This window comes from Peromyscus eremicus, chromosome 8a (genome assembly GCF_949786415.1).
Source record: "Peromyscus eremicus chromosome 8a, PerEre_H2_v1, whole genome shotgun sequence".
Taxonomy (NCBI): Eukaryota; Metazoa; Chordata; class Mammalia; order Rodentia; family Cricetidae; genus Peromyscus; species Peromyscus eremicus.
In genome coordinates, this window is record NC_081423.1 from 34,739,531 (window position 1) to 34,755,334 (window position 15,804).

At 52.7% G+C, this 15,804-nt stretch overlaps 1 protein-coding gene across 1 annotated transcript in view; it reads left to right on the forward strand.

Moving 5' to 3' along the window:
• Window positions 1–14,118, forward strand: part of Col23a1 (collagen type XXIII alpha 1 chain) — a 304,345-nt gene extending 290,227 nt beyond the window's left edge. Inside the window, exons 15-28 of the mRNA XM_059270491.1 lie at window positions 353–430; window positions 1,952–2,005; window positions 2,607–2,651; window positions 3,995–4,084; window positions 5,113–5,175; window positions 5,525–5,581; window positions 5,821–5,847; window positions 6,718–6,780; window positions 6,864–6,917; window positions 7,162–7,188; window positions 9,289–9,342; window positions 9,506–9,592; window positions 11,945–11,983; window positions 12,415–14,118. Of these exons, the coding sequence (XP_059126474.1) occupies window positions 353–430; window positions 1,952–2,005; window positions 2,607–2,651; window positions 3,995–4,084; window positions 5,113–5,175; window positions 5,525–5,581; window positions 5,821–5,847; window positions 6,718–6,780; window positions 6,864–6,917; window positions 7,162–7,188; window positions 9,289–9,342; window positions 9,506–9,592; window positions 11,945–11,983; window positions 12,415–12,417 (741 nt within the window). The 3' untranslated portion in view covers window positions 12,418–14,118. The remainder of the gene's footprint in view (window positions 1–352; window positions 431–1,951; window positions 2,006–2,606; window positions 2,652–3,994; window positions 4,085–5,112; window positions 5,176–5,524; window positions 5,582–5,820; window positions 5,848–6,717; window positions 6,781–6,863; window positions 6,918–7,161; window positions 7,189–9,288; window positions 9,343–9,505; window positions 9,593–11,944; window positions 11,984–12,414) is intronic.
• The last annotated feature ends 1,686 nt before the right edge of the window (window positions 14,119–15,804 follow it).

Sequence of the window (15,804 nt, forward strand, 5' to 3'; positions counted from 1 at the left end):
GTTCCAAGCTAGATAGGGCTCTACAGTGAGACCCTGTCCCAAAAAATAAAACAATAGTGTTGGGCTTTCCATTTTCCCTGAGAACTGGACCTCATTGGACTTGAATATCCACAAGAAGGCAGACCATAGGCAGCCCCTCCCTCCGGTCAGGTGGCAGCGTGTTCTGCAGCTGGCCCCAGGCTCCCTGCCACTTCCCTCATGGGACCTTTAATGAACGAACGGCATGCTATGATGATGGTGGTGCACAGGCATGCCTGTGACCTGGGTGACAAACTCTTGGGCTCCTCATCTCTGAATGTGACGAAAAGACCTGCCATGTCACCCATGATGCAGCTCTCCTCTCCTGCCACAGGGTCCCCCAGGCCTCAAGGGAGAACAAGGTGACACAGTGGTAATCGACTATGATGGCCGGATCTTAGATGCCCTGAAGGTAAGAGTGTTCCTCATGGGGCCCTGGACGCACCCTTTATGTCCATTTCTGAGGGAGCAGTGGCTCACTGTGTCTTACCTATGGGACCAAGGACAATACAGCAGAGAGACCTGGGTTTCCTCAGGCACCTAATGTGGAAATTGGTCCTGTGTGGAGATCCACACAGTGCTGAGAGATTTTCTGTGAATGTGACTCAGAGAGCCCTGAGCTCCCCACGGGCCAAGGCAAAAAAGGAAAGCCCTCTCACCAAACCCAACTGTGCCTCTGGGGATTTTCTAGGTACCGCTGTCAGGAGAGCTAGAGCTTCTAATAATTACTGTAAGGAGACAAGAAGGACAAGGCTGACCAAGGAGCCTTGGGACTCATGTGGTCTCTGGGCACCAGGCCAAAAAGAGACAGTGCCAATTGCTCTTGGGTTCAGGGAGGGATATAAGATGGGGTGAGGTAGTCGTCAGAGACTGAAGTGGGCATTAGTGCCCGACCCTGCCTAAGTATCAATTCCAGTTACCTTCCACAGGCCTCTGGGAAGTACAAGTTGATGGTAACTATGGCCCACACTGGCCTGCATGGTGTGATGTGGTGTAGTGTGGTGTGATATGGGCCTGAGGTGCATGGTATATCCCAGGCTTATGGGAAACATATGGTAGAATCCTCATTCAGGGGGCCAGGAGGTCGGCGTGGGTACAAAGTAAGAAGAGGACTCGATGTCATGGGCAATGGGAGCTCTAGTTAGTTCTTGAGTGTAAGGATGTCAAACTACCAGTGTACTGGGAGTGGCCAGGCGGAGTTGTGTAAGTGTGTGAGCATTGATATGGGGAGGGCTTGAGGCCGGGAGCTCCCTGGGACATGAGTGCTGAGTCTGGCCCTAAAGAAGGTGGGAAGGGCGGAGGAAATAAGCCCAGAGCCATCACAACAGGGACATCGATAAGCAGGGGGCTGGCTGAGAAGAGGAGAACTTGAAACAAGGTCAGAGGAGCTGTGTAAGATGTGGCCTCTGGGGGAGGGCATGAGTTGGCCATCTGAGTGTGTTGGTACAAGAGCTTAGAATGAGACAGTGTGGACACACAGTCTACCGTGTGACTGGGGGACTTCTGGGACAGCAGACAACAGATCCAGACGGTCAGTGAGTTCACAGGCCCAGCAGAAGTGGCAGAACCAGGCCGTTGTTCTGGCTGCATATTTGGCCTGTCTTGAAGGCTAGAAAAAGACTTCAGCTTATTTTGAGGGTCAAAGGTGAGCCACTGCCAAATCTTAAGCAGGGGAGTGTTATAAAGGAAGTCATGCTTGAGGAGAACTTCTCTGAGGGCAGAGGCCCCTCCCGCCGTGGACACCAGTATCTCCTCCAATGGCCAGTACCCTCTCACTGGCCCCTCTGTAGACTTGAAGGCCAAACCAAGCTGCATGCTGTAAGAGCTGATTTGACTGGGTGGGAAGTAAGCTGCTGGGGACCTGAGGTGAGAAGGCTTGGTAGGTGGTGGAGGGTCTTGTCTAACCGTAACTGGCTTGATCTTTTGCATACAGGGTCCTCCTGGGCCACAGGGAGCTCCGGGGCCACCAGGGATCCCTGGAGCCAAGGTTAGTGTAGCTGCATTTATGGGACCCCCAAGCATTCATCTCTAGGTCCCACTTCCCCTCTCCTCTCCTGATATGTGTACCCCAATTTCCTCCTGGCATACTAGCCTGACTTATGGGGCTCAGAGAAAGGGGTCCTGCCCATTCCTGAACAACTTGCACCCCTTCTTTAGACCTTAGCTTTTGAGAACAGAGCCTGAACTGAAGAATGGAGCCCTTGGGACAAACAGTGGCCCACAGATGCACACAGCCATTCTGTGGCATATACCTGTTCATCACTCCTTTTCTCAGAACCAAGAGCCCAGGTTGGGCAGGGTCTGGTTCTGACACTAGCATCCCTGGACTCTGTGACCTAGAACAAGCCACTGAACCCTGCAGTCCTAATCTTAAGTACCCCAGCTGGCAGTGACAGCTACCAACTCCAGCTGCCCTTCAGGCTGAATACACAAAGGGTGACAGTGGGCACCCTCCTGGAAGTCTATCTGAAGGGACCCAACCCCGGGGGCTGTGCGCTAACCAGGGAGACAGTAGCTCCCACCTTGGGCCACTAACCCACTGGCTGTTGAGGAAAGCATAATTCCTTTTGACAATTGTTCCTTTCCAGGGTGAACTTGGATTGCCTGGCGCCCCAGGAATCGATGGAGAGAAGGTCTCTGAGCCTTTCATTTCTATGTCAAAGTCGTACTGGGTAGTGTGTGTGTGTGTGTGTGTGTATGTGTGTGTGTGTGTGTGTGTGTGTGTGTTACTATGTAGACATCGGTGAGCATCTCCCCAGGTGTGGATGGATGTATCTTTATTGTTGAATCCCTAGTAGGAGGAACATCTTGGACCTGTCATAATTGGTTGAGTAAAGGAACGCTGTCACTCAAAGACACATGAGCACAGAGTTGGCCTCCTGAGGGCTGGAACTCAGCAGTAGAGTACTTACCTAGCATGCATGAGGCCATGAGTTCAAGCCCCAGCACCACAAAATACATACATACATACATACATACATACATACATACATACATATATACATACATACATACATACATACATACATAAACAAATAAATAAATAAATAAAGTAAGGGGCTGGTATCTGAGCAGTGGTGGCACACACCTTTAATCTCAGTACTCAGGAAGCAGAGGCAGGCAGATCTCTGTGAGTTTGAGGCCAGCCTGGTCTACAGAAGGAGTTCCAGGACAGCCAAGCCTACACAGAGAAACCGTGTCTCAGAAAATCAAAACCCAAAAACCAAACCAAACAAACAAAAAAAGTGGGGGTAGGGTGGGGCTGGAGAGATGGCTCAGGGGTTAAGAGCTCTTGCTGCTCTTGCAGAGGACCTGGGTTTGGTTCCCAACACCCACTTGGAGGTTCATAACCATCTGTAACTCCAGTCCCAGGGGATCCAACTCTCTTCTGGCCTCTGTGGGCACTGCACTCATGTGGTACACAGACATATACACGTGTAAAACAGCCATACACATAAAACAGGAATAAATGAAAATTTTAATTAAAAATAATTGTTGGCCTCATGAGTGTCCCAGAGGAAACACACCAATCTCACATACTTCCTATCCACCCCTACCTCATAAGCTGCCCCAAGCATACAGGAATGCAGGGGTGGGGTGCCCACATAGCTCCCCTATTGTGTTCAACCAATGTTCCCAGCTACCTGGGCTAGAGGTGGAGACTCACAGGCAAAAAGTGGAGTGTAGAGTTAGGTGTGTAATCCCAACACTTAGAAACTGGAAGTAGGTGGATCAGGACCTCAAGGTCATCCTTGGCTTCATAGCCAAAAAAAAAAAAAAAAAAAAAAAGAGGATAGAGACGGGAAGGGATAGAAATGAATGGATGGATGGATGGATGGATGGATGGATGGATGAACAAATTAAAAAACCAGGTGTGGTATATGGTCAAGCCTGCTAAGCTGAAGGGTCCACAAGGGTCAGGAGAAAGGAGAGTGCCCATCATTCCCCACTGATTCCTTTTTCTGGTGACTTTTAGGGTCCCAAAGGACCAAAAGGAGACCCAGGAGAGCCTGGGCCAGCTGGGCCCAAAGGGGAAACAGGAGAGATGGGCCTGTCAGGCCTTCCGGTAGGTGGCTGGCTGGGCCCCACCCTGGGGACTTGCTGATGTTGGCAGTGTGGGGGCGTCCTCACATGAATGCCCTGCAGCCTATACAACCTCAGCTGCAGAAGGACTTCCCCACCCCCACAGGAGCCCTGCAGGTGAGGTAGGGAGGCCCAGCCTGGCAGAATCCACTTAGCTGGGTAGCTAAGTGACCCAAGCTGGCCCACCTCTCAGCCCTGGAACCCAGCACAGCAGTGGAATCTCCCACGGTCTGGGTTTCCTCACCGCTAACATGAGTAACAAGCTTCCAGTCCCGTGACAGCATGAACTGGAGAGGACCAAGGCTAGCAGCTGAAACTCCCCTGATTCATTAGCATTTCTATTGCTCCTGGGGCCTCATTAGAAAAGCTACATTTGTGCCTGGCGCATGTGGTGGCACACGCCTTTAATCCCAGCACTCAGGAGGCACAGACAGGCAGATCTCAGAGTGAGTTCCAGGATAGGCTCCAAAGCTACACAGAGAAACCCTGTCTTGAAAAACCAAAAAGAAAAAAACGGGGGGGGGGGGGGGGAGAAGAAAAAGAAAAGCTACGTTGCCTCTCAGCCTCCCTGTGTATTTCTGAAGATGGCTCAACTAGAGGCGGCACCGGGATTTGAACCCTCAGCCTCTGCACCACGAGACACAGTTGGTCTGTGCCATTGACATACTACTCGCCAGGCAGTGATGGCGCACGCCTTTAATCCCAGCACTCGGGAGGCAGAGCCAGGCGGATCTCTGTGAGTTCAAGGCCAGCCTGGTCTACAGAGTGAGATCCAGGAGAGGCACCAAAACTACACAGAGAAACCCTGTCTGGAAAAAAAAAAAAGAAAAAAAAAAAAAAAAAGTAGACATACTACTCTGCTCCCTATGCAGGACATGTGATTTGGGGAAAACTGATAAAAAACCAAAGAGGCCAACTCATCACTGCTGTGGAGGGGAGGGTGGCAACGGAGCCCCGTGGGAGGCAGGTGACCTCAGGATGAACGAGAGCTCACAGGCCACTCTGCCCTAGGGTGCTGATGGTCCCAAGGGAGAGAAAGGAGAGTCAGCATCTGACCACCTACAAGAGAGCCTGGTAAGGGGTAACTGAGACTGGGGGGGGGGGGTCCCCCACACTAAGCCCAAACCTTGTGGGGTCCCTGAGCCTTGGTTACAGAGAAGCCACTTTACCTGACGCAAGGCAGGACAGTGGGAAAGGGGGAGTGATGGAACCTCAGACTGTCCTCCACCCCACTTCCAGGTGAGACCCCAAAGACTGAGGGGCCTTCACTGAGTTGCACCCTCCTGGGGGCAGGAAGGAGCCTTGCCCAAGGGTTCAGCGTGTGGCACCCAGGAGTGCTTGCGAGAACGTGGGGAGCTCCAGAGGGTGAATAGATGAGAGGTAACAGGCATAGGGTAACTAATCCATTTCTAACCCTTCCTAGGCCCAGATCATAGTGGAGCCAGGACCCCCAGGTCCTCCTGGCCCCCCTGGCCCCATGGTAAGGACATTTTAACCTAAAGCAGCTGGGATACCGAGTGGTTAGTGAACCTGGGGTCTGGGGTGGGGGTGGCCCAGGGGAGGAAAGGCTTGTCTCTGCAGGGAGCAGGGCACATCAGTGGGACACACCAGAGCCCCGGGCAGGCCTCAGGAGCCAGTGACTAGCCTGATTCAAGAGGGTCTTGCCTTAAAAGTTTCCACTCAGTCGCATAGCCCTACTGATCTGCTTTCTTCCTCCAGGGCCTTCAGGGGATCCAGGGTCCCAAGGTGAGTGAAGACGCACCCTGTTCATTCAGAAAGTTTTATTAATGGACAGAGTGAGGCCCCTGCTCAGCTGGTACATTGCCAGTGCCCTAACAGTGGCCCCAGAGCAGCTCCGTCCCACGTTTGGGGCTCTGCCCTTTCCTTCTCCCTCTGCCTAGGCACCCCAACTGTATCCCTCTTCCAGCCCATCTCCCACTACATCAGCCTCCTTGCCCATTGCCACCCACTGCCCATTGCCACCTCCCTGTGTTCCCCCGTCTTTGTCCCCTCCCCAGCTCTTGCCCATACACATCTGCATCTTGACTGTCCACCGCCTGGACTTGAAGTCTTGGCTTTGGTGTGCATTTCATCATGTCATGTTCTCGTCTGTTAAATGAAAACCTCAAGTGTATTGTGCCATGCGCCAGCCCCAAGGGAGGCAAACACAGGGTGAAAGACTAGCTGGTCTCACCTCTTGTCATACAGGATCTAATCTCTCCCTCCCCAGCTCAGAGGCCCTGTGGAGGACTCTGAGTCACAGAACCCTGATCTGGTGTGGCGACCAAGCATTGTTTCTGATCCTATTTTGTCCCAAGCTTCAACACACCATTGTTTGAAGAGATATCCGCTGAGGGTCCTGGTTCAAGTCTGGTCAGCCAAACTGCTTCTGTGGTATAATGGTGACCGTCACGGGGGCCCTGTGTGTGGAAGAAGGGAAAATGTACACACATGTGACTCACTCTATCACGGAGCAAGCCGGGGCCAGGCCTGACATTGCCTGGCGTCTCTCTCTCTTCCACCTGTCACGCACACCTTAGTCTCCACACAGACCCACACTTCCTTGTCCTGCCTGCCCCGTCCCCTCTCCTGACTGGTTTTCCTTTTCACTTCCAGGGCCTGGATGGAGCCAAGGGAGACAAGGGTGCATCGGGCGAGAGAGGCCCTCACGGCCTGCCTGTGAGTGTCACGAGCTTTGTTTTCCCTAGAGGTGTTGCGTCCTATGCCCACCATGCCTGCTGACCCTCTCCTCTTCCACCCAGGGACCAGTCGGCCCACCGGGCCTTATTGGGCTGCCAGGAACCAAAGGAGAGAAGGTAACTGCCTTACCTTGAGACCCCTGCCCACTGGGACCCATCATGTCACTCAGTTGGGGGGGGGGGGCTCATCCTCTGCACCCTGCTGAGTCCCTGGACCTCACAGGACCAATTACTATGGCTCTGTGACACCACCCTGCCCTGCCTCTTGTCTGTTACCAGCCACTGGGCTGAACTCCCCAACATCTGAGTACATAATATCTCATCTCCACCCCCTTCACACGCCCTCTGTATCTCTCCTCAGGGCAGACCTGGAGAGCCAGGACTCGATGTAAGTTCCTTATGATTCACTGTGAGTGACTGGGCCCTCTTGTGGACATCTTCTGCTCTCAATTTGCCCATGCACATAGCAATCTGGTTAGCTCAAGTTGTGGCCCATCCCCAGGGCTGCTGCTGACTGGCTTCCCTATGCCCTCAGCGCAAAGTCCAGTGACATCCCCTGGAGTACTCTGGAGATGTCACTATGGACATACCTGGAGTACAACCTATGAATGATAGGTTGACAGCAAAGGGTCAGTGGAAAATTGACAGACTTGGTGGATGAGTAGAGGATGGATGGATGGGCTAATGGGTTGACAGACGGTAGAGGATGGATAGACACAGACAGTCAGTTAGATGGACAGTGGATGATGGATGAAGGGGTTAGATGGATGGGTAGTGGCTGAAGGAAGAATGATGAAAAGATGGTGGAGAATGGATTAATGGATGGATGGTGAGTGGATGGGTGAAAATGGATTAATGGACAGGAATGATAGCTGAGGGATGATTGGATGGATGGATGGATGGATAGATGGGTAGGTGGGTGGGTGGATGGATGGATGGATGGATGGGTAGATGGGTGGGCGGATGACTGTAAAAGGGAGGTGAGACGAGAAGTAATGAGGCTGTTGCAGTGTATTGATGACCAGTAATGAGACCTTGTTAAGGCTGTATTGTGAAGAGACAAAGGGAAGCATTGACGTTGATTGCATCAGGCCGCCTTTGGTAACACAGCATAAACAAAAAAAAATAGTTCAAACTGCTTCAAATGACCCACACCAGAAAAGTCTAGGGATTTAACACAGGGCACAGGCATGTCAACACCCCCCAGCCCTCTCCCTCTCTGGTCTTTGCCTTCCCACTGTGGGAATCACCAGAACGCTGCTTCAGCCAGTCCCTCCAAACAAGTATCCTCCTGGACCCAAATCAGTAGGAAGATTTGCCTCCTTCTACTGGTGCAGAGCAAATCTCTTTGGCTCTCTAATCAACCCTAGCCATCCTTGGGTTATAGGAATGCAGCTTGCTCTCTGGCCTGGCTTGATCCCCTGTCACCTGGAGCTGGAGTGATCAGCAAGAAGGTCGTGTAGCTGGGGAGGGAAATGGGACTGATGTAGAGCTGCCAGGCCTCTGGGCTATGCCCTAGACTGTAAAGAGAGAGTGTTGTTGCCATGGTAAGCAAACATGGGCCAGAAGAGAGGGACCAGCCAGGCTCCTGACTGGGAGGGTCACCTTCCCTTGATGAGACATAGCTGGACAGTAACCATGCTGAACCCCATTCAGGCTCTGGACCCAGGGAGGCTAATGGGGTGAAGCTAAAGAGACTCTGTGCAGCTGTGGGGTGGCCTCAGCTGCCTCCCGGGAGGCCTGGAGTCAGTGTGGTATCCAAGAGCTTTCTTGGAGTCAGTGTGGTATCCAAGAGCTTTCTCTGTCTAGCAAGCCCCAGCCCTGTTCCACCCAGCTGGATGGTGACTTCCTCAGCAACTTCCTGTAGTCCCCATCCCTTATCAGAACAGCCTATCCCCTGTGGCCCTGCCACATCTGTCTTATACGTCTGTGCCTGAGCAAGATCCTCATCTGCCCCCCATAGCCTGCCCCAGAAGACATAAGGGAGGAAACACACCAAGTCCATTTCTGTCCCAGCATCCAGCCCGCAGCCTGGGCTCCACTGGATGCTTAGTCACGAGATTGAGTAGATGGACCTTAGACTAAGAGATGAACATAGAAGAAACTGAGCCAAGGGCAGAGAGCACAGGTAACCTTCTCTCAGGCTGCTGAAGATGGCTACATGACTTTCGTAGGTTTCCTCCGTCCCAGCCAAACCAGAGCCAGTATCAGCTGTGTCTGTGACAGGAGGAAAAAGCTCCTCTCCACCAGTCCTGGATAAACCTCTGGGAGGATTTCCAGCCAGGAACAGAGCTGGGTCCCTAAACGTACTCTTTTCCTGTGCCCACCTAGTACCCAGCATGCACACAGGCTAACAGTCAGAGCCTGGCAGTTGGTGCCACAGTTACGTGTGGACGAGGGAGGGTGATAGATGACAGAGGAGTGGGGGTGTCATGTCACAGAGAAGCAGGCTCGGCCCTCATTTCAGGCTTCACTTTTCATCTGTCAGGGTTTCCCTGGACCCAGGGGAGAAAAGGGTGACCGGAGTGAACGTGGAGAGAAGGTGAGGGCAAGGGAGAAGGGAGATGGGGCAAGCAGGAAGGGAGGGGGAGACTGGACCGAAAGCTGGGCCTGGTTGGCTGCTGGGTCCTGAGGCATGTCACTGGGAGGTGGAGGGGTCCCAAGCCTGGGAATCACGGCTACCCTACCATCTCCTTCTTATGCAGGGGGAGCGAGGGGTTCCTGGCCGGAAAGGAGTGAAAGGCCAGAAGGGAGAACCGGGCCCACCAGGCCTTGACCAGCCCTGCCCTGTGGTAGGTGTCTCAGCAGGATGGAGCTCCAAACAGCCATAGTGCCATTGCCAGCATCATAGCTCCTCGTGCTGTGGATCTGATCCTCCCACCAGTGTGGCTGAAAGATGCCAGGAAGTATTTGCCACCCTGGGTTACTTCTATTTATTCAGCCTCAAGGCAGAGCTGACTGGAGACCCATCTCAGGCTAACCTTGGGTAGAGGTTGAGAGGAGCCAGGACAGGAACAAAACTGGCTTTTTCCAGAGTCATCAGGAATTTGGGGATGCCCTGGGATGGGGCTAGGAGTTGGGGAGGGAAGCCCAGCAGACACACAGACTTGGTGTGTGTGTCACAAAGTCAGTGAGTGACCAGCCCCCCTTCCCTACCCTGACCATGGCTGCCTAAGACCTCACTGGGATCTCTGACTTCCTATGGACTTGAGACCAGGCTGGCCTGAGATTTCTTCAGTCACTAGAAAAGTCACACCACCCTACCTTTCCTAGGCCTCTTATTCTCCTGCGGCATCTTTCCTTCCGGTATCTTTTTTTCCCCTGCGGCTTGGTCTAGCCTCTTCCCTAGTCCCCTCTGTAAACACACAGGCCCTTCCTTCCCTCCTCCCCACATATCTGTCTCATTTCCTCATGGCAATAGCTCTTGATAACCCACCAGACCTGGTAGTGAAACTCCCACAGTTCAGTTCCTGTTTCGTAGAAAGCTGGAGAGTTTACATATCAGGGCCTATAAGTGGTACTCAAAACGGACAGGAAAATGAAATACCTGGGTCTCCACACTGAGACGTCCAGATGTTCACTCCCAGGCACCCTTGTCAGCTTTGGGGAGTATGCAAACTGACCCAGGGTCAGGGATGTCTACTCGGTCCTCTGGCCTCCAGTGAGTTCCTCCAACCCTCGTTACCTTCCTCTCCCCCTGGTGGGTCTGAGATATTAGTGAGAGAAAATAAAGACTTTCATCCCAGCACTCAGGAGCTTGAGGCAGGAGGATGGAAAGTTGGAGGCCTCTGCTACATCGTGAGACTCTGACTCAAAAAACAGACAGCCAGAGGCTGAGGACATGGCTCAAATAGTGAACCACTTGCAAGTGTGAAAACCTGAGTTCAGTTCCCCAGAACCCACATGGAAAGTCAGACATGGTGGTATGTGCTGGCGAGGTGGAGACAGGCAAATCTCTGGCGCCCACTGGCCAGCTAGCCCAGCCTACTTGGCAGAGTTCCAGGATACCTTGTCTCAAACAAAAGGTGCCTGAGCACCTGACCTCCACACTCATGTGCACACAAGTGCATGCATACACCCACACAGACATACACAAAAAGACAGCGGAGACGGGGAGAACCCAGCCCTGTTTCCCCAGACAGCGGAGACGGGGAGAACCCAACCCTGTTTCCCCAGAGTCTGGACAGACTTCTTCCACGTGAGCAAGCCTTTGTCTTTAACACAGGAACATCCTCGATGTGGAGGCAAGCGAGGGGCACCGGGCTCCCGGGGCCTTGTGAAGGGCATCGGGCCCTGCCCTGTGGTACGCAGTCTGGCTGCAGTGTGCTGTGTGTGCGATGCTGTGCCTTCCGGGATGCCTTGGTCTGCTGGCTCTGCGCCCTCTCTTCCTCCTTTCTGCCTTCTGGTGCATTCTACCCCCCTTCTCCTCTCCTCACCTTCTGGTCCCCCAACTGAACCCCAGCATGTCCTTGGAAGGGGCTCAGGGAGTGTGTCCCATGTGTTTTCCCTATACCTGTGCTTTGGAACAGAGTGGAATGTTTCTGCTTCAGGGTCCCCCGGGGACTTGACATTTTGTTCACCTCCAGCTCTCCAGCCCTCCAGGCTCCCTGAGGAAGCCCATCCATGCTCATGTCTGATGGCTGGGTGGACATTGTTGACGTTTCCAGACAACCCCATCTCCGATGCCCGGGGTTCATCCTGATGACACTTGTCTGCCTCCCAGATCCAATCACAGTGGCCGGGAAGGGCTGGAGAGATGTCACCTCCTACACTGTCACTCTCTTGGAGGCATTCCTGCCCAAAGGCTGGAAGCTTTCAGGGCCCCAGGATGGCACTCCAACAGGCGGGAAGCCATGCCACCCTTTTCAGAAGATCACACCCTCCTCTGGCTGGCAAATGTCTAGCACAATGCCCATTACATCAGAGAGTCCCATTGCTGCCCACAAAGCCCCATGAGAGGGATAGGACAAGTGCAATGAGGGGACATTATGTCCTCAGATGGGCAAACCCTGCTTCGGTGGAGTCCAGTGACTTCAAGTAGCAACTCCCTGGCTCCATCTCCCTAAAGTCCCAGGAAGGGTGGGGAGGTATTGACAGGCCATCAGCCTCCTGCTGCGTCACCTAAACCTCCTTTTTTTTTCCAGGGCCCTGACGGGCTGCCCGTGCCTGGCTGCTGGCATAAGGTACCTTTCAGGAAAGTGTCTCAAGGGTGGGCCTGAAGGAGTTGGGATGGGAGAGTTAGAGGAAGAGAGATGACCCATGGGGACCAGATACCATCATACAGAGGTTTGAGTCTCAGTACCACTGTCTCACAGTGACTGAACAGTCAGGTTTTCCAACGATGTTTGGGACTTTGTGGTCACATGGCCAAGGCTTGGAGCTTGGTCCTAGCTGACATGTGTCATCTGCCTTGCTGGTCATCTGGGTTTTGGTTGACATCCGGCCCTACCAATTCAAAACCATTGGGGATCCTCCTGGGACTTATCCCAGCTGCCCCACTGAAAGTGGGCTACACTTGTTCCTGAAGAAATTGTCAGGGTAGAGGTTGCTGGTGAGGGTGACAAGGACCTCTCCAGGCCTCTTCATCACCTTGCATCTCTCCCTCCTTTTCCAGTGATCCTCAGACATGGCTCCCAACCTGTACAGATCCGTCTGGATGTTTTTAACTTGTGTAAAAAACAAAACAGTAATATATTGATCTTCTTTATGGGATGTGCCAACGGTGGCCTTGTAACATTTGAGAGTGTGCCAACCAGCCTCCGGACAACCTGCCCAGGAAGCCCGCAGGAAAGCAGACAGACAGGCTGCTCTGGGGAAACTCGTGCTTAAAGGGGCCCCGGCAGGGCCTGCCTTTCCTAGAGAAGCTGACGAAGGTGCAAACGCCTGGCTCAGGTGAGGCTGGACAGACTCCGGGTTGGGCCTGCAATCACCTGATTAGCAGAGACACACAACTGTTCCCTGAAGCCCCACTGCTCCGACTTCTCACTGTCCAACAAGACCCCCTTGGATGACTGCTGTACCTTCTTGCCTCTGGACCCGGCCACGGGCAGCTAGCTGCACTGGGACCCTGTGTTCAACAGGGCAGGCGAAGATCCCTAGAATCCAGCACTCGGGAAGAAGGTGATGGAAAGGAACCCAAGAGGGCCTTGCTCTACCCAAGCTCAGTAGGCTTCCAGAAGCCACCCTGTCACAGGAGCTTGTATCCTCGGGCCTCGGGAACGGCAGGGCTCTGTGAATACCTCAGTGTGGGGCCAACTGCAGGCGCTCAGTGACCCCTGACTGTAGGGTAAAGAGACCCAGATGCTTTAGTTGCTACTTCCGGTCTCCTTATCACCTCACCCAGAGCAGGAACAGAAGGAGGCTTTGTCAGCCCTGAGGAGATATGCCTCCTGCTCAGAACTTGGGGCTCACTGGCCCCAAGTCTCCCACCTAGAACTCTGGTCAGCCTGGCAGAAACTGGCCTCGTAGGTGGTACAGACACCGTGAACCCAAAGGCTGGTCCCTGCAAGCCTGAGCAAAATGCTTGTGACAGAAACCCCTGTCCCCTGAGAAGGGGCTTCAACACCTCTAACAAAGGTTCCTAGCTACCTGCTCCAGCCACGGCCTCACATCCCTCTCCGCGTAAAGGTGCCGTGAGGAATAAACCACACACGTGTGTCTGGGTGGCTATGCTTGCAGACTTCCCTGGTCACCTCCAGCTGAGTTCATCCTGATGGTTCCTGCTGAAGAGGAAACGGGGCTTTCCCTGGGGGCAGAGCCATCCCAGAATCCAGAGGATATAGTTCAGGGTTAGGAGATAGGAGGGTATAGGCTCAAGGCCTGGACCCACACATGTCAGCAAAATCCTGGGACCAGTCACATGTCACAAAGTCCCTGTATGCCCTTCTGCTATGCTTGTGAAGCAAGGACACTCTAAACTTGTTGCCTCAAAATATTCATTCTCTCAGTTCTAAGCATTCAGAGGACCAGCTGGGTGGGTCTCTCTTGGACTCTTCCTCATCTGGTGACTGGTGCCTGCCAGCTAGGATCCCGATGGCCATGACACCTGCCTACCTATGACTTGTTGGAATGGCCTGGGCTTCCTCACAGCATGGCAGCAGGATTCCTAGAGAGCTGTGTCACCTTTTATGATGAAGCCTCCAAAGTCACATACTGTCACTTGCTGCCAGAGTCAGAGTTTAATCCCAATTGAAGGGGAAGAAGACAGACCCACCTCTCAATGAGCAAAGTGTCAATGTCATATTTAAATGAGTAAATATGGGAGAGTAGCTCTTGTTGTAGCCCTTCAAAAATAAAATAAAACCAGCTTTTTCATGTAGCCCAGGCTAGCCTTGAACTCACTATGTAGCTGAGAATAACCTTAAATTTCACACACACACACACACACACACACACACACACACACACACACACACACGAGTCTCTGGACTAGAATTACAGCTGTGCACCACCATGCCCATTTTTTTTTACAGTGCTGGGAAGTGAACCTAAGGCTTTATGCACACTAGGTAACTTTACCGACTTAGCTACATTCTTAGCCTTTGTTATAGCATCTTAAATAATGCCTCCTGCCACTCATCTGTAGCCTGAGACAGTAATGCTCACAATTCAAATGTGGTTCAGTATATTCAGCTTTGTGGAATACACAGAGAGTCTAGAACAGGTCAGACACCCCAAGGTACCTGCGCTGGCTGTCCCCGCTGTATCCTCTCCAAGTCCTAGTAGTAACCAGAGTCCTGCCTAGTGGGTCCGTGTCTTCCCTCTGTATGTCCTTAGAACAACTTGAAGACAGATGCCCAGCCAACGTGCCCATTTTCACAGATGACAAAAGCACTTTCTCTGCACGCAGAAAAAAAGCAGGAGGCTGTGTTAACAGTCTCTCTGGCCTCTTTCCTCCAAGGACTGGGGTCTACAGAACAGTACACTTACCAGACCATACACATAGATTCCTTAGTTAGCAGAAGGGACCCAGCCACACACAGGTTATGTCAAGTCCCTACCTCTGTCCCTGAGGAGCTGACAATAAGGGGGCAGACCGTGCTCTCTGCCAGTTGACAGAATCAACTGGGGAAACCAGAAATTAAAAAAAAAAGAAGAAGACAGATGTAGTGGGCCAAAATGACCAATGTGGCTCACTGGTGTCCATGACTGCTTTGGAGATGCAGAATAGCCTCCCCAGCCCACCACACACTATAGTTAGCAATGCACTCCTCTCTCCACCTAAGAACTTGATCTCCTCATCAGTCCTGCAAAGAGAGGGACTGCGGTGGTAGGTATCACTATGTCCATTTTACACATAGGAAATCTGAAGCTCAGAGTGAGTAGTCATCTACTCAGGAATGCACAGCCAGGCTGGAGTGATAGGCTTGGGATTGGACCCATGCTCTTGGAAGTCACCTAATTTATCTTCCGAATTGTTTGGCTGTGCATGGAATCTGCTGGGCAGTCCCTTGACAATGGGTGGGCAGCAGGTAGAGCTTGGTAGAGGTGGAAAGCCGGTGTTCGTTTCTCAGCCTGCCTGCAATGGACCATTCTCGGCCCGTTGCTGCCCCCTTGTGGCCTCATACCTTATATGCTTGCAATCAGACATACAAAGCCACTGAGTCCTATGCCAGCCTGGAGTGAGGACAGAGAGAATGACTTGTTCAAGGTCCCAGATGAGACTCTGGGGAATGCCCTGCCTCACCAATAAGCCTCAAGGACTGAGAGGCCTTGGGTCTCCCTGGCAAGAGGGACAGTTCTCTGTAAGTCATAACAATTCTAGAAGAGAGAAGTCTGTTTATTGAGTCCTTGAGTGTTCCGTGTCCCATGGCAACTAAAGTAACCACCAGGATGGCTGTCCCCCTGGACAGATGGACCTGAGGCTTGAGAGAAGCTGACTGACTCCATTCCCATCCTTAGAGGAAGCTTTGAGTTATCACAGGAGTGGGGAACACTCCTGGCATTGAGTGGACAGAGTCGAGGTTAGCATACACCTGAAATCCTGGACACTCTCGTCCAGTGG